General features: G+C 41.3%; 1 protein-coding gene and 1 long non-coding RNA gene across 2 annotated transcripts in view; both read right to left on the bottom strand.

Annotated features, from left to right (window-relative positions):
• Positions 1-4,183, bottom strand: part of ITPRID2 (ITPR interacting domain containing 2) — a 41,778-nt gene extending 37,595 nt beyond the window's left edge. The window contains exons 1-2 of the mRNA XM_064660675.1: positions 3,833-4,183; positions 3,682-3,733 (exon numbers count right to left, since the gene is read on the bottom strand). Coding sequence (XP_064516745.1) covers positions 3,682-3,733; positions 3,833-4,046 — 266 coding nt within the window. The 5' untranslated portion in view covers positions 4,047-4,183. The remainder of the gene's footprint in view (positions 1-3,681; positions 3,734-3,832) is intronic.
• A 5,643-nt stretch (positions 4,184-9,826) lies between these two features.
• LOC135417084 (uncharacterized) lies at positions 9,827-25,332 on the bottom strand. The gene is made up of 3 exons (XR_010431889.1): positions 25,047-25,332; positions 22,263-22,388; positions 9,827-21,105 (listed from the first exon to the last, which is right to left on the bottom strand). It is a non-coding gene; the product is annotated as an uncharacterized LOC135417084 (long non-coding RNA).
• Between the last annotated feature and the right edge of the window lie 1,059 nt (positions 25,333-26,391).

The following is a 26,391-nucleotide window of genomic DNA, read 5'->3' on the forward strand; positions in this document are numbered from 1 at the left end:
GACAATTCTGCCTTTCTAGTCCAGGCTGGTTTTCACCAGCAAGGGCCATGGCTATGCCTCAGAGTAGCCCTGTGCACTTGGGAACATTAGGGCTGGGGGACTCTTCCACTTACTGTGCCCTCTGGATGGGGCCTCCCTGCTGAAGGCACATCATAGCAGGTCCCCAGCACATCCCAGCAGCCTTGACACAGTGGCCACGCGGGAACGGAGGAGGGAGGCCAACAGCAGGCAGCAAAGAGCAAGTAAGTGGGTATGTGCCTGAATCAAAGGAGCCTCAGGTTTCTATTTGCTTTCGCTCATTTATTATTGTATTTTAATATATATAGCAATAACTTCTCTCAATATTGGCCTACAGAAGAAGTGAATGAACTCTTGATGCCCACACTGCCATGGGGGACACATACTGAGCAGGTAAGATGACAATACACAGCCCATAGGTTTGTTTGCTCAGCTACCAGTTGTGGTCGGGTGGTCTTCCAGAACAGGACACAGATTTTGCACTGTGCTGTGAAAGTGTTTAAACTTCAGCTTTTAAAGCCTTAATTGGGCAGAAGCCATGTTTATTTTAAACTTGAAGCAAAAAAAAATCTCTTCTTTGTGAAGCATTTCAAGAACTCACTTCCTGCATATCTACAGGAGATGGTTCCTAAATACCTCCCACATCCCCTGTATTACTGGCAGAGTTTAAATATATTCAATCAAAATAATACACGTCATAATAAGAGTTGACAAAAATTTCTTCTTTTCTATCTGTATAACACAAACACTTGTGTTTCAGCTATTATAAGCTTTCTTATTACTGCAAACAGCCTTTTCAAAGTATCAGGGAAAGAGCAAAGGAGGCCTTTCTCAAAGGCACAGGATTCCCAAAACATGAATGAACCAGAGAATTTGGGTAACATCTGGCATTTCTTAAGCCTCCATAGTTCTTATCACCATATGATAAATACTTGCTTTTTCTTTTGAGTTTTGCTTTTAGTTGTTTATTTAAAAAACAAAACACCAAAACCAACAACAATTAAAAAAAGAAAAAGAGAAAAAGAAAAAAACAAAACAACAAAATGTGTCTACCAAGGTAAATAACATGGAATATTAGGAACCCTTCTCTCCTCCAAAGCAGATGTGAAACAGAGATGCCAAGTAATAAGAGCCCCAAACCACTAACATGAATATCAAGGGGCAGCCAGTAATTCTTCTTATCCATATTAGAACACTATTGAAGCTTTTAGAAGCAAAGAAAGGAATAAATCTTATAAGCAGATCTATTCATGCAGTAGGTTGATATTAAGTTTTTTGGTACTACTGCCAACTCAAAGCGGAAAATGAGATTTTAAAAGTGCCAATTTTCTTCTGATTTCACAAACACAGAAACTCAGACAAAATGGGAAGAACTGCTTTTAGAAAATATGTAAGAGAGAAAATACTTTATTTTAGTGATTGAATCTTCACTTGAAGTAATGGCTATATGGTAGCTTGTTATAGAGCTAACTTGTAAGAATGAGGTTGTGTGATGAACCAGAAATAGAAGCTCTGTCTGTGTATGACCACACTTGGTAGCAATCAAAGCTCCAAGCAAATAAACAAATAAACAAATAAAAATGTTGGAGTTAAACAAATAGGAACTTTCAGGAATGAAAACAATTGTAAATGTCACTGTTTTTTAAAAATAAAACACTAGAGTATCTGCAGGGCTATTCTGTCATCTGTTAATGCTGTCCTCTTTGCCTATGTACACTGCTATCAAGAGACAATCAGTTCAAGGTTTCTATACATACAGTTACTTATAACACTGCAAATTGAATTATCACTTGACTACACATGCTAGCTACTGCTTGCATGTATATTAGACACAAAAAAATAAACTATTCTGCAGTTTCAAAACACAAGGGATGTGCACCACTTCAGGCAGCTGGCATTGCACCTACCAGACATGAATTATACATGCTGGCATCCTGCATATTAGAGTCAGAGGCTAACTTCTGACTGAATAGCTTGGTTTAAGAAATATTTTTTAAAAATGAAGATTTTATCTTTCTGGGGTGAACACAAGATTCTTCTGAAAGGATTTACAACAGTAAATAGTTATACTTTAAAAGACTTCTGTGGAAGGGCCACAACAGGTTTCACAAACATGTGTCACCTAAATTTGCATTTCTATATTAGTAAAAGACTAAACTTCTGCTTAATTTCCTTCTGTGTAAAATATGCAAATAGAGTGTAAAATAAGATACCCATATTTTAGGAATCAACTGCCAGAGATGCAAACACATTCCGCGGAAGTGTGTGGTGCCAGTTTTAACAATAGTTACCAAAGTACAGGAATAAAACCGCAAACTTTGTGTTATTACTCAAGATTTTGACCATCTATTAGATGTTTATGTTGTCAGTTTGCAGCTTTGTGATATTCCTTAAAGTCTGTATGGAAACAGTAAGGACCACAGGACCAGGGAAGGTTCTAGACAGAAATCCTGCAGATACAGACAAAAGTAGCACTGCAGTATTATGAAGAATTTCTCCGTCAGGGGCCTCTTCTCCTTCCACTCCTCCATTTTTTGCCCTCCTCACGCAAAAAATACTTCTAATAAAGCACTGATTTCATAATACTAATTTTTAAGGATATATTTTGGAAGACCAACAGAACACCAGATTTGAGGTAAAGTCAGAAAAATCTTCTCCCATTCTAGTATTTTGGAGGAATGGTCTGCCAGGTCTTAACATTATATTTTAAGGATACAGTATGATATCAAGCCTGTAGCTCCCAATACCCCCTCCAAGGCACAGCCTGTAAAGATCTGAAGAAAACTATACCGAGGACCCTGTAGCTATAAAGTAACCCACACTTCAGTTACAGAGTAAGCTCAGTCAGCTGCTTATTGGATCAAAAGATCACAAAGGCAGAGCTAATCTCGGTGGTAAATTTTCATCTTAACATAGCTGCTCTCAAAAGGAGAAGGAAACTAGAAATAACAAGTAGGAGAGGTCTTGAAATGTCATCGTTAGCTCCTGGAAAGCTAATTGCTAGCTTCTCCCCATCAACTCCGGCTCCAAGGGCTGTTAGGACTGAATGGAGAAAAAGACGGGACAAAACCAGCTGCTACATTTACGCTTTTATGTGACTGAGGATGAAGAAAAAGTAATGTCGTCAGTGTGTTCCAAACACCAAAGATTATTTTGTAACAGGAACAGGAACACGGACAACATATACCGTGCCTCAAGTTAATGACAGAGGACATTAAGAAACTCAGATAAATCAAGTTAGTCTAAACTGTGCCATCACTCCTGGAGGCCTAGACGCACAAAAACCACTGGCGGGGAAGCAACCGTTTCTTTGAATCTGCACCAAAAACCAGCCAAGGGAACACCGGAAGCTTTAAACTGCAGCCCCTCGGAGAGAAACAGTGCAGCTTCCAAAATAATGCTGCCTTCCTTACCCTCAGCTGAGTTCCTCCCTCGGTGGCCGAAAGCCTTCAGGCTCATTAATGAGACACCAAGGGGAGAGCAGCTGCTGAAAGCCAGCTCCTCTCCTGCCCTACGGACACACGCCGCTGCTCCGCTCGCAGCCTCGGCTGGAGGCACCGCAGGGCGCTCGCAGCGCAGCGCGTTTCGTGCCACGCTCGGCTCCGCGGCGCTGCCCACGCGAACCCGCGGGGACCCGCCGGCGGGGGCGGCGGGAGCACCCACCTGCAGTCCTTCAGCCATATCGCGATCTTCTCGTTGGGAACGCTGTGACAGCCTTAGGGACAGAGCAGGAGAGAGAAGCCGACAGTCAGCACCAGCGAGGCCACCCCGCGGGTATCCCCGTGGCCCGCGAGCTGCCGCCCCCAGCACCGACCTGCTCCTGCGGCCAGCGGCAGCTCTCCGCCGGCGAGATCCTCCTCCTCCTCTTCCTCCTCTTCTTCCTCCTCTTCCTCCTCCTCGCCGCGGGCCAGCGCCGCTGCCGAGAAATCCTCCGCTTCCGATGCCTGCCAGGAGTCGCGGCTTTTGGCCCAGGCCTTCCTCTTCTGTGTCGCCCCTTGCCACTCCTCCGCCGCCGGGGGCTGCTCCATCGAGGCGGCGGCGCCGGCGGGGCTCTCACGCCGGGAGGCGAGTGCCGAGGAGAGCCAGCCTGCTGAGCGAGGGAAGATGTGTCTTCCGTTTGTCCGTCCGTCCGTCCGTGCGGGGGCCACCGGGGGGCGCGGGGCCGCCGTCCGCGCAGCCCCCGGGAGCGCCCCCGCCCCGCCCCGAGCCCGCACCCCGGCCCGCCCCCAGACCCGCTCTCCACCGCCCCCGGCTGCCCCCGGACCGGGGCTCCTGGCCCCGCCGGCACCCGGGAGGCAGCGGGCGGGCAGGGGCTCCGCCGGCGCGGCTGCCCGCGGGTACTCACTCACATGTCGCGCCGCGGGGAGGCGGCGGCGGAGGCTGCGCCCGCCCGGGCTGCGGGCGGCGGCGGCGGCGGCTCTGACTTCCTCATACCGCTGCGGGGACAAAACTCGGCGGCCACGTGACGGCAGCGGGGCCGGCGGCAGCGCGGGGCCTCCCGCCGGGGCCGGGCCGCCGCGGGGCAGGGGTATGGGCAGGGATGCCGGGCAGGGATGCGGGGGTCGGGCCGGCTGGCGCTGGGACAGCGCGGCCCCGCGGGCCTGGCCGGGCTCGGAGGTGCCGACTATGGCCTGGGCCCGCAAAGGATTTTTCCGAACGAAAAGAGACGCAGAGCGGCGAAGAGAGACTTTGCGAGGTTTTATCAAAGGCGAACAGGAGTGCCGAGGAGAGAGGAGGCACAAGGAGAGGAACAGCTTGGTTTAGCACACACAGCCTTCTGTCTCGGTTGCAAGGGTGTGAAATCAGATCAAACTCTGCTCGGACACAGGCAGGGATCTGCAGGGACACCAGCAGCACCAAACATGTCCTGCTAAAATCTTAGGTGCATTTGAAACTTTTCTAGTCTCCTTCAGGATTACTCAAACCGCCAGAATCAACTGAAAATCCAGCAAAAGGCAAACAAGTCTCCATGTCTGGGAAGGAGGTACCAGACAAAAGGCTGCTTTCACTGTCAGGGATTTAGAGCCGTTTCTCAACCACTGTCTCCTGTTTGAAGTGCCAGCTAAGGTCCCTGCAGCAAGAGCCCTGTGCCAGGCGCCCTGCCCACAGCACGGCTGAGTCAGTCACTGCGGGCATAATGGGCCAGCTGGTGCCACCCTGGGCAGCAGGACCCCACTACCTTCCTGCATGGGGTCAGACTGTCACATCCCAGCCACTGCTGAATGAACCCTGAACACCCAGCAAGCTCACCTGCAGCCGTGGGCATGGGAAAAATAAGCTTTTGTAAAAGGTCTATTACAGCATCTTCAGGAAAAGATGCTGAATTAGTAAGCACAAACAGCAAAAAGGACCTGAGTCCTCTGGAGGTTTTAAACCAGCGTTGACAGGCAGGCACATGAGATACCTCTTGTTTAAAGGCAAATCTGCCTTTGGAAGAACCAGGTTAGCAGTGCCCAGTAAATATCCTTTCATATTCTACCTTTATAGTTAAAAGCTTTCAAGGCATTTCTCTGAAATGTTCCCCTATAAAATGAAAAATTGACTTGATAAGAAAAAAAACATGTCTTTTTCATAACCCCTCCATGCCACCCACTACTTTACATATTTACAGCCTTACTAAGATAAATTTCCCCTCATCACAAGTCATTTTCCTAAACACGCTCTTAATTTTCTGAATGCTTTGTATTGAAATTAAACTAGAAGAATAGTAGCACAAAGAAAGTCTATTTGTATTTAATTTGTCCCTGAAAATGTTCATTGCTATACGCATTTTGGGATGGCCTTTTTAAATGCCAGGATTTCTTTTTAAAAGTGCAAACTACACTTGAATCTTTCTTGTTGGTCTTCAAAATAATCAACATTTTCTCAGCAGAGCATGTTTCACACACTACATATTTTGCATAAGCTAAAATGGAGTGTGTCCTGAGCCATGGGTGTCCCAATGGGCGAGTCAGAAGATCAACACAGGCTCTGTGCCCTTCAGCACAGCACACTGGGACTTGGACTTCACCTGAAGTTCCTCACAGGTGTATTTATAGTACTGGAATCTTAAAATCTAATTTTTCTGGCTTTGTTGGCAAGAGCCTAGCACAGCATTACTTATAATGGCCAATATTTCCATTTTATGAGTATGCATAAATAGATATATCTATTTAAGATGGCTCTTTGAGGCTGAGGGATGAGAGCTGTGAGGGAGGCAGGGAGAACCCAGAGAAGTTCAATCCTGCCATGCTTTTGCTACCTCGGAGGGAGCACAATTGCTTCTGGGAAGTTACAGTTTCACCAACACAGCTAAGTTGCAAGCTAAAAGCAGCTACTGTCTGGGCGTACCAATACATCCTTAAGGAGTTCTTAATCCACAAATTACTGACATTATTGTCTATAATTGCTTGTCTGTTGTGACAACACTTACTCAGAGAATGTCTGAAATGTAAACAGCAGCCAATAGCTTTTTGCAATGAAGTCCTGCCAGTACAGCACTAGGCTCTTACTTATTAGGATAATATCTGGCTTATTATTTCTTCTAATATTTGTAACCAAAAAGTGAGTTTGTTCTGTAGTGAAAGTTTCTCTTGCTTCAGAATGTAATTTGCTAGTTGTACTTCAAAGAAATAGCTGATTGGGAAAAAAGTCATGTCAAGTCTTCTGTCACTTAAATCAGGTCAACTTCTTTTTTCCCAAATTATTTTGAAAACATTCAAATAAAAAATTTTATAGGCAGTAATTAGATAAGAGATAAACTATGCTTTACATTATAAATCCCTACAGGAAGACTTATAGCCACAGGACCATTAGCAGTACTTCCAAGCATCACAGTAAAAAACACACAGACATTTTAAGAATAATAATAACTCTCACATTTGTCATCTGGGTGTTGGCCCTGAACATATGAATGTGTGTATAAATACACACAGAGAAATACAATTTAGCCCAACAAATGTCACTAAGTCACTGTCTTTTGTTCTTAAAAGAGCAAAAACCTTTGAAGAGGACTTAATTCAATTTTTGCCTGCAAAGGATTCTTTCAGCTGCAGCATTGTCTAAAAAAATACATTCCTACATAACTCAAAGATATAAATGAGGTGCTTCCACCAGTTCCCATGGGAACTTGTTCCCATATCTGAGTCCATTGTAAGTAGCATTTTCCTGCTACAGTAGGGCTGGTCTTCCCCATGCTTTTGAGCACATAATTTCCCTAATAGATCTGTACAATCCTTCAGTGCTCAGGAAGAATTACAGAATTTATCTGTGTTCCTCCATACAGTATAGAAGGATAAGCATAACTCTGGAAACCAAAGAAATATTTACAGGCTGCATAGCTGGGCTCTTGGTAGCATGGTCACAGCCTGCGCTTCGCCCTCTGCTGCCTCCCCAGGAACTACAGACAACCATTGCTCCCAGGATGGGAGCAAATGGGATCAAGAGGTGCTGGTAAGGTCTGGAATGGCCAGATTTGGAAGCTGTTTTCTCCGTTTTCCAGCTCAGCAGATGGTTAAGCCCACCCCATCAGGATGACCATCTGGAGGTGGACAACATGCTGCCAGTCAGCCACCAAAGCCCCACTGGGCAGATCTCACCACAGAGGAGACCATGCAAGTGAGTAACACACACAGAAAATACTAGACAGAGTAACTAGGAATAGGTTTATGGTTCAAAATAAAAATAAAAAAAACACCGCCAAGAACAAAAAACACAACCATAAAACCCAAGCAAAACTCTCTGTCCCTAGTGTCTTCCTTTCACAGAAGAAATGGGAGTAATTTCACAGGTTGTAACATTTACAGAAGTAGTGCAATATGACAAAAACCTTCTGTTGGACTTTCACATGGCAGCAGAACTGGTTCTTGACAAGGGGAGAAACTCCATGCTGCTGCCTAATGTAGGTTTGATTCTGGGACTTGCAGCTCCAAGTCAGCAATGTTTCATGACCACAATTGGATTTCCATGTTACTGGCAGACAGAAGGGAGGAAGAGCTAACAAATAGTTCACCTTTGCAAGCATTGTAACAAAAAAATATTCCTACATAGTAACAAAACTATGATAAATACTGTGCAGTTATTTGCTTTGGCAGGGTCTGTGTTTAAGAGCTGGAGAATGCATGAAGAAACACACAACCCAGTGTCATGCACATCTTTAAAGTTTCCACAGCTCCATCTTAGTGAAAGCACTTTGTTAAATTAAGCAATTTCTTTCTAAGCCAAGATTATTTAAAAAGAAAAAAGAAAAAGTCTACTGAGGCCTCTGTTATGCTATAAAGAGAAAGACAATCTGGCCAGACATGGGTAGTATCCATTCCGCGTTAAGAGAAAGGGCCCACCACTGCCTTTTGTGATATTCTATTCAAATTATTCAGATGGCCCACTACAGGCATGGGCAGTTTGGCCTCCTGGCTTTTCCATTACACATCCTGAATCTGCAAATGAAAGCAAAAGGCTGGAAGTTGTTCTTTGCAGAGCTCCTCCAAGGTCCTGGTAGTTGGGAAGGTGCTGCTGCCTTTCTTCAAGTTGCTTTAGCAACTTCCCAGCTTTTCCATTCTAGTGATGGTAGGAGACTGACCAGCCCCTCTTTCTCCTATAGAGCATCTGTAGTCTGCTGCAGAAAATGCCTCTTTTTCTGTCCTTTTTTGTTTGCCTCATAAGCCATTATCTGTTGTTTTAGGTCTTTTGAGAATCTTGTCTCTCTCACTGTGCTGATATCAATCGTGCCCATAACATCTGCCATTTCAGACCTTTGGGATTTTCTTAACATACTTAGAAATTGAAACTCCACTTATTTCATATCATCATGTCTTGCCAGAACCAAATTGAGTAACTGGAATACTGTGTTGCTAAGGCAGAACAGAGTGTCCCTGGTATCCTATATATAAGGCATAAGATGATAAATAATGAAAATTATGCCATGAAAAAATGGTATTATGTATTCTTTATTTTTCCTAAATTTTCATTTTCAAAATTACATATTTAAAGTGAAATGCTGAAAGATAAAGATAATTACATCTGGAGTCTCATTCAAATATCTTTTTCTGTAAAGAAAAAAAATTATATACTTGACTTGGAACCATCACTGTTACCAGACAGATGTTCTTTCTCAAATACGTGGAGTAGAAAGGATGGAAAGTAACCTGGTAGTTTTACTCTAATAAATTAAAGTGTTAGGACAGTGTCTATGGCTTTGCCAGTCATTTTGTTTAAACATGAGTGATATGCATGGTGTTTCTATAAGGTAAGAAACAAATGCATTGAAACTAATGCAAAACTGCATCTCTCCAGGCTTTTTTCAAACCAAATGTTGTCTGGTTTATTAAGCGACTTGTACTTCTGGTACCTCTTGCAGCAGTAGGAAGGAGGAAAAAAGCCACTTCCGTCAGGGCGTTTACAAGAGCTATAGCATAGCAAGGGGAAGTTTCTAAAGGAAGAGCCGGATATCTGTACTGAAGTGGATTACAGCTGCACCACCGAATCAGATGGAGAGCACTGAGGCCAAATGTACATAAATGTATGAAAACAAACAGCATGGAGAAGAGGGAAGAGTAAAAGTGGCTTTAAATCTTTCAAGATGTAAATGCACTTCGTGTCAGCAAATTATGTCAGTGGGTAGTTGTAATTTTTGATGTTCATATTTTTACCAAGAGAGCAGGCTAAGGAAATAAATCCACAGATGCAGGAAATTAAGGCTGTGGTTCATTTTAATTTTTAAGCCACTCCTGTGCATTTTCTCATTCAATACTGTTTTTCTTTAAATTTAGAGACTGTGTTCGTTCCCTTTCTGAGCTCTTACAAGCTCTTACAAGCTCTTCTGAGCCCTTACAAGACTATGGCATTGTGGCCATTTCTGTTTATACATCTGTGTCCTATACTGTAGGATTCTGTTCTCTACTTTTACAGCTGAATAACTTTTAAGATGGCATTTCATTTACAAATATTGTTTCTGCTCATATGTTTTAAATCTTGTGTGTTCTAAATGGCTGATAGAAGAACTATACATGAAAAAAAAAGGAGAGAGATATTTACCTACACTTAAAAGATCTTTCTTTATCTTATCTTTCACATTCAAAAGCACTCAGCTAATATTTTGTCCTATTTAGTCCTGTTTCTGCTCTCATTGGGATCCCTGATAAAACTGTGTATTTAGAATAATTAAGCTTTCTAACATGCATTGAGGTAGGGAGTAGCCATTACATTGTCCACACTCACAGTGATCTGCACGAAGACAAAACAAGAAGACTCAGCACATCCAGGTCTGACCAACATACTGTACGTTTTCTTCAAAATCCTCTTAGAAAATTAATTGAAAGATTTTTTTTTTTTTTGCAATGAATCAATGAAATAAAGTTTCATCAGCTCTAGAATGAAGACAGTTTCCTATGGATTTAGGTTGGGTATTTTTGCTTCCCCTAAGTCTTCAATCCTTAGAGCATTTGTAATGTGTCTCTCTTCTGCATATTGCCTGTTGTCCAATAATGAGCAACTTCGTGGTACAGCCTTTGCAACTCAGACCTCCAACGATCTATTTCATGAAACATAATGAATACTTAGCATCATTGAATGCTCTTCCCTCTCTAGATTTGGGCTGAAATTGGTCAGTGAGATCAAAAATTATGACCAGAGGAGGAGAAGAAAATAATCTATATAACAACCAGTTTTGTAGAAAGTAAGATTTAAAAAAACCCAAACACACAAAGTCGACACAAAAGCTGTGCATAAGTGAGCCCAGAGGACATGTTCCTTGCTTGTCATCTGAAACGGAACAGCTCAGGGCACGTGAGTAGTTACTTGTAAAAATATGCTTTCAGATATTTACCCAATGTGCTAATTCATTTCAGGAGTTGACTCAGCTTTGAAATTAATGCATTTCCTTTCCCCGGGAAGTACAAGAAGTTCCAAAGCGATAAGAGTATTGCCTTGAGGCATTGATCAAGTTATCCTACAGCTGTGACAAGTGGTAGGACAAAAGCATCAGGAGAAAATTCGAAACAGAAACCAATAAGAGTTCCCAAGCAAAACCACAGCTAAGGTGGGCTAGACAGTCCTGAGAAATTCACATTATTTGCTATAAATCTCACTCACTCAGTGCTGAGACATTAGTTCAAACAATTCAGCTCTGAAAGGCATTTCTATCCACTTCATCCTTGGCAGTGGGAGCATGGGAGTGAGGTAGGTTGGTGGGAGGAAGGGGATTCAGGTGTTGCAGCTCCTTTGAGCAAAGACTTGGCCAACAATAGACTGTCAATTAAAAACTACTGTAGAAGGAAACAAGAAATTTTTTACTGTATTTAAAAAGCCAGTTTATAATCCCATTAAAATGAAGCTGGAATAAAAGGAAGAAAATAGTAATTTTCTCTTGCAGTATGCATAATGTAACTACTCTGAATTTAAGAGTAGTCAGAGAATTGTGTAAAGACCAGATTTTCTGTGTGAAGCTTCATAAAGACAAAAAGGCATGTTTGACTTCATGAGCTCATCCACACCAATGAATAAATTCTAAAGAAAGATTTATGTACACAATTCAATAACTTCTTGATGAGTCACTATGGTATTTCAACTCTTTTCCATAGATATTTAATGGCCAGATGGTATCATGCTAAAGAGGATTTTCCAGTCTAACAACTCCATCTTGTTGTATGTATTTTTAAATGCTTTTAAATGGATACTCCACTGTTTGAAGTACAGGATATTTCTCTAGCTGACTGGTCAGAAGCTGGTCTGATCCAGTAGCAACCAACAGCCATTCCTGGCCTGCAGTTCTTTGGTGACTTACATGAATTCATTTGATGTGCTCAACAGAAGTAGCTCCCACCGGGCAGAAGGCCAAGTGGCAAAAGCGTCACATTTCTTACTAATCAGGTACGTCAGTGCTGTCTGCAGTTATGGCTGGCCAACCCTTTGTGCACAAAAATCCCATTAACTTTAAAATTAGCTCCTTAAAGAGCATAGAAAGTGCTGGTAGTGGTAAATGTGACACCAAAAATAAACGGGAGCAGAATTTGTCCTTCCCAGAGAAATTATTCTGTTACAAGGAAGTTCAAGCCTTCTAGTGTTAAATTATCAGAGGACTTTATCTGTTCAGCCCCCTTTAGATGCAAAAGTAGTACTGCCTTTGAGAGCATTGATTAATTCAAACTCACATAGTTCCAACCCCTGAACTCTGCCATCAATTGCCACATCCATTTACTAGATTAAAATATTAACTGGAATTCCAAGTGCAGTGTCCAAAAATATAAATTCATCTCTTTAAAGTAGCTGTCAGCCAGAGGAAAACTTTCCTTCCTTGCTGTGCACTTGGAAGAGTCAATGACTGCATGTTCCCTACAAAGCTGATTAAGCCCACAGAGGTCTCACTGCACTGTTTTCCACTTCCCTGCAGTTATGTAGCACTCTGGTACCTGTGCCTCTCTCCAAGTACAGTCATTTAATATGGGAATGGTTCAATTATTACAGGTAGAAAATTAGGAGCAGTAGATATCGAAGGGTTAGAAAAAAAAAGTCCCACTAAAGAGAAGGACTCTGCCTTTTGTGTAAATAAGTTAGGAATTACTTTGATTAGGGGAGATACTACAGAACACAGCTAAAGGATAACATGACTTTTTTTTACCAAGACTTCTATCCCTACTGCTAGAGCAGGCTGCACTGGACTGTGATGGTATATTTGACGCATGTCCTTTTCAACAGACTTCTAACCTCACTCTAGGAAGGAATGGATCAGTGCATCTTGAATTGGGGTTTCCTGACAGCAACAAGAATTTGGTTTTAAAACACTTCTCATATATCAGTTAGGCTCCACTAGCATTGGAAAACATTAAATATAGGAAAAAATTCATTAGTGATGTTTAAGGACTATTTTGACACTTCCATGAATGGAGGCAGCTGTTCTGTGCTTAGAAACGTGCCATTTGTGATCCTCCCTTCCTCTGTACCATACTCTGGTAGATGTAGGGATCAGAGGTGTTGTACATTAATCTCTAAAATGTATTGAGTGTCACTGCTGTCATGCAGTGTTTTCATCTGTGCCTGTCCTGACACACACACACCTTTTCAGAGCTTTTGACTCATGCAAAGCTGGAGGAGGACTGTGTGTCCTCCTGTCTTCCCACAGAAAATGTGCTATTCACTCCTCAAAACACACTAGGACACAGCAAAGTGCCACATGTGCAACAAGTGTAGGTCTGGGTGTCCCTGGAAGGGAGCATAGGAGACTACACTAGGGTCTTCCTCCCCACAAGTGAGAGGAAGTGACTCTGCAGCTTCCATGAAAAGCTAAAGTTTTCAAAGGATAGGAGCTGCTCCCAAAGTGGTCAGAGGAAGGTAAGAAAGGCTGATGAGGGAGAACTCCTTCCTCTACCTTCCATTCTCCAAAGGAAGTTCCCCAACACTTTCCAGGTGATTTGGCAATGCCATGGTGCTAAGTAACATTATGATAACGTTTTTTTGTGGCAATACTGAGAAACATTCGAATGGCATCACCAAAATATACCTAAAGTGATCAAAGATGCAGAGAAATGCCAGAGCAGCCTGACATTTGAAGCCGTATAAGTACCCTTTCAGGGGATAATGTACAAAGATCTGGACATTTTTCCCCTCAGTTGTTCAAGAAAGCATGTTAACAGTGCATTGTCACAGCTGAACATACGTGTTAAAGCTGAGGTCTCCAAAACAGTATCTTGGGATCTCACGGATATAGAAACTTTAGTTTCTCAAGGTGGATTTGATCAGAGTGACAGGCTTACCATGTAGAATAACTCATCATTTTAATCACCATTACTGAGCATCTCAAAATCTACTCCTTACAGAAAGCAATGGCATCTCTAACAAAAATGCTCCAGCACCTCAGTCTTACCAGCAGCTTTATCACCCTTCCGTTCTGATGCCTTTTTTTTTTAGTGGCTGTGTGCCCTCATGCACACAGGAGAAGATCACATTCACACAGTAAGACTTATCTGGGAAATGCAGAGGTCATTAATCGCATGAAGCCAGCAGAGCCCCACAGGAAACATGCCTCCTTGCTGAAATGTGGTCTTGCTTTTGTGCAGACAAATAAAAAAAAAGACTGTCAAAGCATTTTCTGATATGGAGTTCTTTGTTCTAAAGATTACATGTGAAGGAATAAGTATGCTGGCACTGGTAAGCACACCATGAGCTAGGAGCTTTTTATTTGCTAGTTATTGTTTGTATTTTAAATGCTAAAGTGAAATGACGCAAGTGCCCTTTTTCTTGTCATATTGTTTGCTTTAGCTTTCATTGGATACAATCCAATGGTACCTTTACGTAGGCTCCTGTATAATTAAGATAATGTGCACATTCTCTGAAAGGAAATAATTAAGAGCCTCTCATGGAGAATGCACTGATTTTCATGTCCTTGCTTTTTAAGTGGGTATAGCTCACACTCCATTGATTAACTTCTTGGTAGTCCAGGTATACTTCAAAAATTAATCCCATGTTAAGCTTCCAAAGCAGCTTTCAGCTGAAAGCATTCAAGCTACTTTGTAGGCTATAATTCACTAATTACAAACACGAATGTCTTGTTATTCCTAATTTTAAGATGTTCCTTTCTCATTTAAAAAAAAAAAAAACAAACAAAGCAACAATCTTTTTTTCTTCAGAAACGCCCCAGAGTTTTCGGATTTTACAGGTTTTTGTTTGGTTTTTTTTTAAAAGTAAAACAAAACAAAAAAAGCAGCGCTATAAACTCTCAGAGTAATTGTCAGGTGCCTTGGTTATAGAGGTTAAATCAAGAAATCCAGAGAAACAGGGATGATTCTTGGGGAAGAAACCTGGGGGTTTAACAACTGAATGAAGATGATAAAGGAATGTACAGTTTTCCTGTATATTTGCAATTGCAAACAAGAAGCATAAACTTTTCCATTGCCTATAAATAACAACCTCCTCTTGCTACAAACTCTCTACAGCCTCTGCATGTGTTGACAATAGGTGAGGTGTGTCCTGATAGCGAACTATCAGTGCTGTGAACCTTCAGGTTGCTGTGCAGTGTAACACCCACTCCTCCCCAACCCAGCAAGCTCACCTGCAAGTGCCCCGTGGGTGCCTCTGCATTCAGACAGCCCTATCTCCAATACACCTCTCCATGGAGGACATTCCTCCTCTAGATCTAATGGGGGAGTCAAGAAAACACTGTAAAACTAAACCAAATCCATGGTACGAGAGAGGGAAAGTCTCTGCTACTGCTGTGCTCACTTCCCTTTATTGTGAGTTCAAGATGAGGATTGATTTTTTTCATCTTTAAAACCTATCCAAAAATTTAGTAGACTTCAGGGGAGATTTGACATCTAAAACTGGTTACTTAAGTAAAAACAGATAAAAGTACAACATGTAGTTACTACAGGCATATTTGTAGATGATCAGTGTGCAACAACAAAAATTGGTTATTAAATAGGTATTTGGTAAATTCTAAAATTTGCAACTGAAGACTAAAGAGTAAGTGTATTAAACCAGGAACTGCTTGACTCAACATGCTTCAGCTAAAATTGTATCAAAGTAATTACAAAACCTGATTAAACAAGGCTTCATTCCCACATGCAACTCCACCTTACTGCCTTGGCAAAGTCTTAAGCTGGTAACACCCTTTTACTGGTTTTCACAAAGCATATTTGCAATTAATAAAAGCAGAGCAGAGGAGTTCATGTTTAGTCCCAACAAACTGATGGTGTCCAGGGAATTGATGCTTTCTGACAAAGAGTGATGTGATGGTTCAAAAAACCTACTTTGCATCAGTTTGTATTTTCTATCTGACTTCAAAGTCAGCAGAGTCAGTCCAGCACTGAGGATCTGTGCCAGCCACTGCTCTAGATTCCAAACCACCCTCCTCACCCACTTCTGCCAGATGAGAGTTGATTTACTTACAAAAAAGGTCCTAGTGCTCTCAGTAGTAAAGACTGATAAAGCATTCTCACTTCAGAAGTCCATCAGAAGAGGAAATCAATTGCTCTAAATACAGATTACTATTTTTTGCAACATGCAAACTGCAGCCACTTACAATTCTTTTGTGCATTAATGTGTATCTTAATATATCAGTTCTTGAAAGCCAATGCTGTGATAGAACTTATGCTGTGAATCTGTCAGCTGAGCTTACTGCTTGCTGGAAAATTAGATACTGAGATTTCAACAGGGCTTCCAGCTAAGCTCCTATGCACCCAAGTAAACTGTAAAACGTTTCAAAAACTATGACTAAGAAAACTGAAATAAAGTAGTTAAAAACTCCATCCAGACAAGCTTCATCTGTACCATCAAGGACATCCAAACAATCTAATTTCAATTGTATTTCAACCTCTCACCCAGTTTTGGAGAACAGAGAACATTTCTTCCACCCCCATCCTTTGCAAACTTTCCGTGCTTCTTCTATTTAAATAAAAAAAAGAAGAATGTGCAACATTTTGTCAGACCAGTCACAATATTCCAGCCTCAGGAATTTGTTGTCATATAAGGTTACCTCAGTTGTAGTGCAGTACCCGAGTATTTTTTACCCTTTGCTAACACATAGGAAATGGATTAGGGAAGGAAGTGAAAGACAGCATGTCCCTCTGCTAAACATCATAAAAATCAGATACTGCCAAATAATTCTTGAAAAAATATATTAAACAGCTAGATTATTGACTCTTCTACTCTTCCTTGACTGCACCAGTTTTGTGGATGAGTGGGATTTTAAGTAATTTAGCCTTTCCAAACAGTTTGCTCTGGAGAGAGCATTCTGCACCCACCCACACATTCTGAGGGCTGCATGGACTGTCCTCACCAGTTTCCAAGGGACATTATGCATCCTGTTGCTCTAGAAGGATCTGGGGAAGGAATTCTTGTCCTTGGGCACAGGAAAACTTTGCTCTTAAAACTAGCAGGGACAAAAAGACACCTCAGAGTTTTGGGCACACTCCTCACAGGATGATAAGGCAGCTTCGTAGAAAAACCAATTAAATTGTTCAGATTAGCCCATTACCTAAAGCTTACAAAAAACTCCACTGTGGAGTTGGGGTGTTTTTAAGAAATGGATATATATGTACTATCTCCCAGCAACAGATAGAAAACTTTATTACAAGTCCAAACATCATAAAAACAGTGATCTACTACAGAAGCAGCAGTGCTGCTCCTGACTAGAAGTGGCAAGCTGCTGTTCCTGAGCAACACCCTGCTGGGGGTAGGTTTAGCTGATGTAAAATGTGCCAGGTAACTTGATTTCTATTATTGCTTTTCTCTAATATGAAAACTAAAGTGATTCAAAATCAAATTAAGTCCTTTCTTCCAGATCTGCTAAATAAATGTAATGGGTTGAATTCCTGCAGATAGGTTTGCTCCCCAGAGAGAACAGCATGTGTGCTTGCTTCTTCTGAATGTTGTTATTTGATGAGCACTACTAAACCTGTTAGTTATACAGATTCACAATGTATTTTCCCATAAAGCATTAATCCAAGATAAAAGAGGAAATTAAGCAAGATCCCTGTAAGAATATGCAGCAATCACCCACACAAACAGACACTGCCTATGGTCAGAAATCTGGTAAATCTACCAGGCTTTACGTAAATCTCACAAATCAGTGTCTCTCACCTAGATTTGCACACATTACACTGTGGCTGAGGCAGATGTGCAGGCACTGGCAGTAGCTCTGGTCCCAGGTATCAGCACATCTGGTCTTCTGACTACAAACACTCAAGGCTTTGAAGAGAGAAAGCATTTTCATATATCTGAAAAATTGTACCAGAATTCAAAATTCAGCAATTTGTTTCCTTCTATCACAAGCCCAAACACTGTCATTGACCAGCATTATTTGAGAAAACCACTAACTTTGTTTTCTCTGATTAGCTATTTCCATTATTAAATTGTCATCTTCAGTAATAAATTGCTAAAGCTGTGAATTCAGATGGACACTCATTAGCAAAGGTGTTTAACTTAGCTCCTTATTCTCTCATGTTTGCAAAAAAAGTGAAAATACAGAAATAAAACCTTTTAATCCAAAAGTATTGCCCATTTAAGGCATTATGAGACAGTTCTAGTCACACAGTTTACCATATTGAGTAGAAATTAACTGATTAGCATCTCCCTAGTAACTTTGGAGAATTAAGATACATAATCTTCTGATATAACAGTTTTCTTCCCAGGTGGAAGATGCTCTGTGATTCACAGACTGGCAGCACAGCTGCTTTTTGTCCTGTTCTGTGACCTGTCTGGGATATAAAGTAGCTGTTAGAGCAAAAGGAACAGCTGCACTACGTCTGAATGCTCCCACCATGAACTCCAAAGCTATCTGACAGTTATGTAGTAGAAAAAACACAGAACATGAAAATGTTTGGCACAGAGCAAGTCAATCAGCCAGAGAGCAGGTTGGATGCCATTCCTTACAATTGTGAAATCATCTGCAAGCAGATATTCCAGCATCTCCAATTGCTCCTGCAACAGCTCTTTGGAATTTTTAAACTAAACTTGTTTTATTTGACATTTGGAGGCCAAAGGCAAACAGTTGATATTGCAGGGTCTTTGTGAAGATTAGCTGGTGGTCAAATCCAGGAGTCACTAAATTGCAGCTCTGTCATGAGCAAACCTCTACAGCTCTACCTGCCTCTATGAGGAGAAGCTGAAGAGCTGCCCTGCCAAGTGGGAGAATTGCACTCATTTTCTTTCATATTTTATATAACGCAGTCCAAACCTTTTCCTTTGGTTTGGTGATAGGACACCAAAGACCCATCCTCATATACTGAGGGAGAACACTGGAATATTCTCTATTTTATGCATGACTTTGCCTAGCAGAACATTTTATAGGGGGAAAAAAAACAACAAACAAGCCTGAAGTACATTAGTTTTTAAGGCTCAGATTTCTGAGTATTTACAGCTAATTCCTTTGTTTGTAATGGTGATGGTTCCTTTATGAGCCCAATGTAGGGGGGCACCACCCAGCAGTTGTGAGATCACAGCATCCTGCCAGGCAAGCAGAAAAAAACCTCATGTTTTATAACTGAAGAAGTGGTAAATATCCCAAGAGCATGAAACCAGATTTTTGGGCTTAATCTCCCTTTCATGGCTACTCTTACACCTTCAACCTCTAAAAGTCCCTCCGATGCAGAGAAATCCCAAAATATCGCCTGCTGAGTGCAGCAGCGGCCGGGCACAAGGACAGCATGCTCTGTGGCTGCCCAAACCAAGATAAAATCTTCATCTAAATGTGCACTACTACTCTGGAAACAGGGTCTTAAGGCTGCCAGTGCTAGTAGTGCTCCATCAATCACTGATATCACTGTGGGCTTATTCAATAAAAATATATCTTAAAGATCAAACCAACCCTTCTCCCCTTTGATTGTTTACCCAGATGAAATATTACTCGCTACAATATTAACTATGCTGTGGCAATGAGGACAGGATCACATACACGGGAAAAGATGATATGGTATTAAAAGAAACCCTAGACCTTTCTTGCATCCTGAAGGAAAGAGGGATAGAAGAGGATTTTAATTATTAACTTGGATTAGCTATCACAGTACCTGAGAAACTGCCATACGGAACATATTCCAGTATAGTTCATACTCTTAATGGCCTCGAGCCTTCCAAGAAAAAAATTCTGTGTTACATAAACTGATATCAAAGTGGCCTTGCTTTTCCTTTCCCTAGAGCTACAAATATATGAGCTATGCAAGAGCCATTAATGTGCAGTTAATGTGTCCAGTAAAATTTGTAGTGAAACATACTGTGGTTACTTGCAATAAGCATTTGGATGGAATAAAATTATAGTAGTGAGAGACTTGAAGAAACTCCCACTATGTTACCCTTCCACTTTAATTTCTTCTCAACAAAGTTCCTTGCTATGATTACGACTGTGCTTCAGACCAGAGTGTGAAGGACGTAAGGCATGAAGAACTATGTGTTATTCAGCCCTTTAATTATACAACTCAACCATCCCTAAAAAAAAAAAAATCAACTAGTAATATCCATGAAAAGACATCATAGACACCTCCTTTATATTTTGCACAGATAGAAGACGAAATAAGAATCAGAACCAATGAAAGCAGCATGAACACCAGTGGCATTACCTTACAGCCTCTTTGAGCCTGTATCAAGTTTCCATCACTATTTTTCAAATTTACATTTTGTACCGGAGACACAATTTTTGGTGCTTGTAGACATACTTTCCTTCTGCAGAGATGTTACAAGTAATGGTACATATTTATATGAAAGCACCAGGATTAAAATAACAGAAACTGATTGACTGTTTCTCCAAAAGCAGTGTGTATAGGCAAACCCAGGCAGGGTTTCCAGAAATGCTTGTGAAAGCTTGAAGATCAGTGTCCTCTGATTCTGAGAGACAGGTTTGAGGAGAAGAAAGAGAAATGAGAGCACAAGTGAAATGATTTTTCAGACTGTGGCTTGGCTTTAGGAGATCTACTTTCAAATCTTCTTCCATATTACTCAGTAAAACAAGCAAGGACCTATCACAGGCACAGAAAGAGCAGGTGTACAGTCACCCATGCAATTTTGGTTAGTAGAAGTACATGGTGGATAAAATGGATTCAAACTCCAGCTGCTGTGCTCTGAGCTAGTGAATGTGCAGAGAGCCATAGGGAACAGTGTGGCTCTGTGCCTTTCAGTCAGTTATAGTGCTAACAAATGCAAGAGCTCATTGTTTCTTCGACCTCTTTTTGCTTACACAAGGACAACATTCCTCACTATTTTTCTCTGCAAAGCAAGTAAGGGCATTTCAGAAAAGAGCAGCTGAAATGGGTGTTGCAGAATATGCAAATGTCATGATAAGATTGACTCTAAGAAAAGCATGTTGTATACCAAATGCATCCTGTATGAGGCCAATATTATCCTTTGAATGATGGGGTACTGTAATTCATTGATAGGCTGAGTGTTCCACATTTCTTTCTGGATAATCACAATCTGAGGGAAAGTTAGGATGTAAAATAGTAGTAATCCTCAAAGGTTCACACACATATATATGAGCACAGGAAGACACAATTGCAAACAAATCCCAAATGGAATAGCACCAGCCTGGCTTTTATCATTTTCGGAGAGCTCTTACCTCTCCATAAACCAGGTGCTTCTCGGGGCTCTCCACCCCCTCTTCCTAAGAAAGCATCTGAATCAGTTCCACCTACACTGGAAGGAGTGAAAATAAGGGGAAAAAAATCAGATGTTATCTTGGAGTTTGAATAAATATAAACATAATTTCTGTCAGATTTGGCTTTTCTGTTACTTGGGTATTTTAAACAGCTGTTTATTTGAACACAGTTGTGCAAGTTTTTTTACAGCTTGTAAATTCAGACTTGAGACTACGGGGCATGCGGTTCCCTTCAGACATAACTAGCTTAAAATAACAAAGCCCAAAAATTCCTTCTTAAGAAGCTCAAGGCCATTTGTTTAAAGTCTGAAAAGGATCAGGATCCTGTAATTCCAGGCATTGTTATGAAAACGGTGAAAAGTTTCCTTTATATTACCTGACTGGGTGCACTCTGCAGCTGTATCCCACTGCAGAACCACCACAAAAATCAGCTTGTCGTGTGTATGGTGGTTGCAGAGAAGACTCTTGCTACGAACATATTACAGCTACATGTAGCACACCTTAGAGGAGGGGTGACTGAAGGAAAGACTGAAACATGTTGGCTTTAAAAAAAAGAAAAAAGACAAACCAACCACCAAACAAGTGAGCAGCAGGATATCTTTCACAGTTTCATAGCCTGGTGCTCTCACAGTTTATGGATGTGTTAAAACTGGAAAAAAATTAAATTTGACTCATCTTTAGCACAGTAAAGAGAAAAATGCCACAGACATGATAGTGACAAAACAAAACTTTTCTGAGAAGATCAAAACGTAGCCCCTGAAGGGCTTTGCTGTAGTTGAAGTTTGAGAACAGCTGTATACATGGTGTATATCAGTCAGCAATGAACTAGAAGGGCCAACTGCCAAGAGACACAGAAAGAAAACAACAGAAACAGAAGAGATACATTCAGGAATAGGAGATGCAAGTTTTTTGTTGTAACAAAGGGTAACTTCATACTATGTAGCTGGTAGAACAATGTCAGTCTTTGAGATGCTTTGATTTAGTAAACAGTTCTTTGCTAGGCAAGCTACATTTTTGGGTACTGAAGGCAAGTGTGGGCAGGCACTAAGAGAAAGAGGGACAGGGATGCATTAAGTACTGCTCCCTTGCCTGGGAGAATAACCTCAGCTTGAAGATAGCGAGTGGCAGAGTAAAGAACAAGTACTTTGGAAAAGTCACATAAGCAAAGCATCAAAAGGCATTTGTTTCAACTTACTGTTTCCCTTTAATGGCTGTGGGCTGAATGTATGATTTCCATTCAGTCTCTCATGCTATTTTTACCCCCATGTATGGACATGACATCTCTCCTCTTCAACTCAGGCCTTTGGAGTTTTTCCCAGCACTGTGAAGGAACAGAGAATATTACACTTTTTATATTTAGCTACTGTAGTTTCAAGTTAAACATGTCTGATTTTCAATAATGGATACTTTGAACCCACAGAAGGTTGCTTAAAAATTACTTTGGTTAAATGGAAAACTAGCAAACACTATTACTAATACAAAGGGCATATTTGTCTCTACCTGTTATGACTAACAGATTGTCAGAGGAACAGAAAACATGAGAATTTAATGCTGTAGTTTACACAGAATATTTAAAATATTTGTTTTTTGAAGAGTGAACCTGTGGTTTGATAATGCAAAGAAGGGAATTTCAGCTGAGTTGTAGCTTCTAACTGAAAGAAGAGACACAGCTTATAGACAGCTCCAATTACAATGAAGTATTGATAAAGAGGAGGTGTAATATTATTTGCAGGCACAAACTCATCACTCAGGAATGCCAGGTTGCAATGTTTATCTACAAAACACCAAGAATGCTCTTCCATTGTATAGCCAGTAACTACATTATCTTGCAAATCACATCTCCAGGGCCTACTGTATTACTGCCTTAACCCATCTCACAATTTATTTGAGCATTATGTTAAAACCCGTTATATACTGCTGAGGCTTGTAAGATGCCTGCTCCATTTGATGGTATAGGTGGTGTTCAGTCACAGGAATGGAATTTGCAAGCCTGAACTGAATGCTTACATCCTCTGTGCACTGAAAGGCTTCAATGCCTGTGGTTACCATGCACAACGCCCACATGTAAAAATGCCTGAAAAGCTTCTCCAGATTTTAACACCATCCAAAATACCAAATCATAGACCAAATCTGCTTTGGAGTGAAATGCCTACATCATTCTTCAGGGAAGAACAAGTTTGCCCCTGATACCACAATAGCAACACAGGGCACAAGACAGGGACTCTTGAGTCTGCTTTGTACAGATACTGAGATGGCCCTCTGCTTTCCCAGCATCCAGACAAAATGTAGAAGCTCTCCTGGCACTGTGCATATCTTCTTGGTACCCCACGGCTTCATGGTCTTCACAGAGAAGGGTGAAGGGGTCCCTTTAGCAGAAGAGCTGCAGAGTTCCAAAGTTTCCTGTCTGGAGAAAACATGACCTGCAGTTCCTTTTGTCTGCAAATGTGCTGAGCTCATTTCTCACATCCCACTTTATCTCCAGGCTTTTCGATAATGATACTTCCCTCTACAACCTTCTGTACTTTTCAATGACAGTGGGTATGAAAGTTCTGTGCTTTTTGCTGATCGTCTTTTAATCACCAAATCTTACTCATGCTCACATGACATTTCGCAAATCAGCCTCACAGGCAGGCTCTGCAAGAGGGATCCCAGGTGACAAAGCGGCTTATTTGTAAATGCAGTGGCTCTGCCTAGGCTGAGTGCAACTCTCAGAGCCTACATAGCTTGTCTGGCAAAAACATGGATACCCACGGATGTCCAGGTGTTTAAGTGCCAGAGCTCTTGCGATCTGATCTTAGATGCAGGTGAATAGGTTCTCCCTTAATTTGCACTTTAGTTCTCTAGATCCCTTTTAGAATCTGATGTGGCATTCTGTAACACAAACTGTCATACTAATTCTCCAGATCGTTCAGGATAAAGTTTGCTGAAAGTCAACTCATCTTGTTCTGAGGGTAATTGTTACAGATGACTGTACATCACAAAAAGACAGATACTGTTCAGTCGGGAATCCTAGCCTCTCCAAAAGGCATGAAGGGACATGGAGAGGCAGAGGTTGGCGTGTTTTCCACTAGGCCAAGCAAAAGAGATTGCTAAAACAGATTGTAAACCTTTTCAAACTAAATGCTTCCAATGGAAACTTCTTTTGCCATCAATGCTGAAAAATCCAGGTAGCAGCAGAACCCAGAGACATGCCACAAGCCAGCAGGCAAAGTAAGCCTCTCCTGCTCTCCAGGTAGGCAGCCCCAGGGACACAAGCACCCACAGGGGATGATGGCTCCCTCTGAAGGTGTGGCTGTGTGGTCTGTGCCCCTGTACTGAGTGAGGGCAGCCCAGTGACAGCCCCCAGTCCAGGGCATCGGGCATCTCGATGAGGATGAGGCAGGTCTGAGCTGTATAAGAGGAGAGGGAAAAAGGTTTCTTGCTCAGTACACAAAAGCAGACTTCTCATTCCTTAGTGCCAGCTGACACCAAGACTGTTGGAGGAGCAGAAGTTCCACATTAAGCTGAGAAATGAGCACCTTAAGGAAGTTTGTTCCACTGTTCATCCTTGAGGCCATAGTGAAGACTCACAGAGCAGAAGTACCTTAAGCAGCAAGCTGATAGACTGAAAGTGGGAAGGTGAGAAGACTGAGATGGAAACAAGCAGCTGGGAATAAAAGGAGGCATAAATGACTGACAAAAGTGATGACTGCGATTTAAGACACAAATACCTCAGTTACAAAGTGGAAAATAAAAAGCACACATCAGAAAAGGTTATCAAACATCCATCATTCATTCAATTAAACATTCTTAACTCAAAGCTAATCATAATTCTTAGCTTGTTAGTCTTACAAGTTAAAAATTCCAGATTTCCCGGCCCACATTCTTATGTTAGAAATAGGTCAACAACAATACAGCAAGATCACTGGCATCAGGGAGCAAACTCACAAAGTGTAACCACAGCACTCAGACAACATGAGCAGATAATTTTTCACAGTACCTGGCAGCCAGCTTGGAATGGGTTTATTATTAGTCTATTAAGCCTTTCTTTTTTAGCAGCAATCTTCACTTAAACATGTATCTTCCCTTCTTGTCATCATGAAAACCTAATTCCCTTTCCTGAAGGTATAAAGTCGTTGACAGAACAAAAGGTGTTCTCTTTTAATGTTCAACATGTTTGAACATCAGCTGTTGCCTAATGGTACTCTCCATCCATTTGTGGAGCTGAGTTTGTTCCAGTGCTGGCAGGGGTAACTTAGTTACCAGAACATCGACTTCCTAAACCTTTCAGGAGAACAGGAGGATGCTGAGGCTGTAAGCACAACACTGCATTCTCAAAGAAAACTGTCTGTTTCTTGGCAACTGGATAAACAGTCTCTCTCAATTAACATAGTCTAGTCCACATCTGTTGTTAAAACATTAGCAGAAATATTTGAGCCCTTTCAGATTGTTGATAATGAAATTACACAGACAAGATATTAGATTGTTCATTTGGAAACTGGTTTAATTAATAGCCTGCACATTTTATTTGTACCCTTTCTAAAGTCCATGATTCATGTTTCATTTCTTCTCTCTTCTGTAGCATCTCTTGTTGTGGAGTTATGAAAAAGCAAGAAGAAAAACACTTATTTTTTTTCCCAATTAATTCAAGGCAGAGTATTAGAACATCTGTTGAAATATACCTACTTGCTTATGTGTTCAATAAAAGTCACATGCAGCAAAAGGATTAGGAAGGCCACTTGACAGTCTTGTGTTCAAGGCTCATTCTGGCCAGAGCATTGTGTTTTGTCTTCAGTGCCTATAGTTTTATATATATATAGTTTTTGTTTTTCACAGAGAGGGAGTATTACTCTGTTCCTTGTGCTTTTTCCTCCTTGTGAAATGCTAACATTTGCTGTCAGATTCCTGCCTTAGAGCTCACAGGCAACTCTCTCCATTTTATGGTTTAAATCTCAAAGGTGGTGGGAGTTTTGCCTTTCAGGCAAAGTTCCAAAGTTGGTAAATGTCCCTAATGAACTTGTAAACACATTTCTCCGAATAAAAGGAACTGTCAGAGATTTCTAGAAACAAGAGGGATGCACTGTCCTCAGTCTACTTGATGGCTTTTTTCTACTCTAAAGCTTTTTTTCCTGCTGTAATTTTCATACCCTAATTCCATTTTTAAATTCTTACTACACAGGGCAGTCACTTTGTTTGAGACAAAGTAAATATAATTCACAATAAAGTCAGAAAACTGTTTTAAGTAAATAGCATTAAAAAAAATCATACCTTGGGCCCAGGAGCTCCAAATTTCCACTAGAAAAGAAACCTTCACCAAGAGTCTATTCTGGGCTCTTCACAGAGCA

The sequence above is a fragment of the Pseudopipra pipra genome, chromosome 7 (genome assembly GCF_036250125.1).
Source record: "Pseudopipra pipra isolate bDixPip1 chromosome 7, bDixPip1.hap1, whole genome shotgun sequence".
NCBI lineage: Eukaryota > Metazoa > Chordata > Aves > Passeriformes > Pipridae > Pseudopipra > Pseudopipra pipra.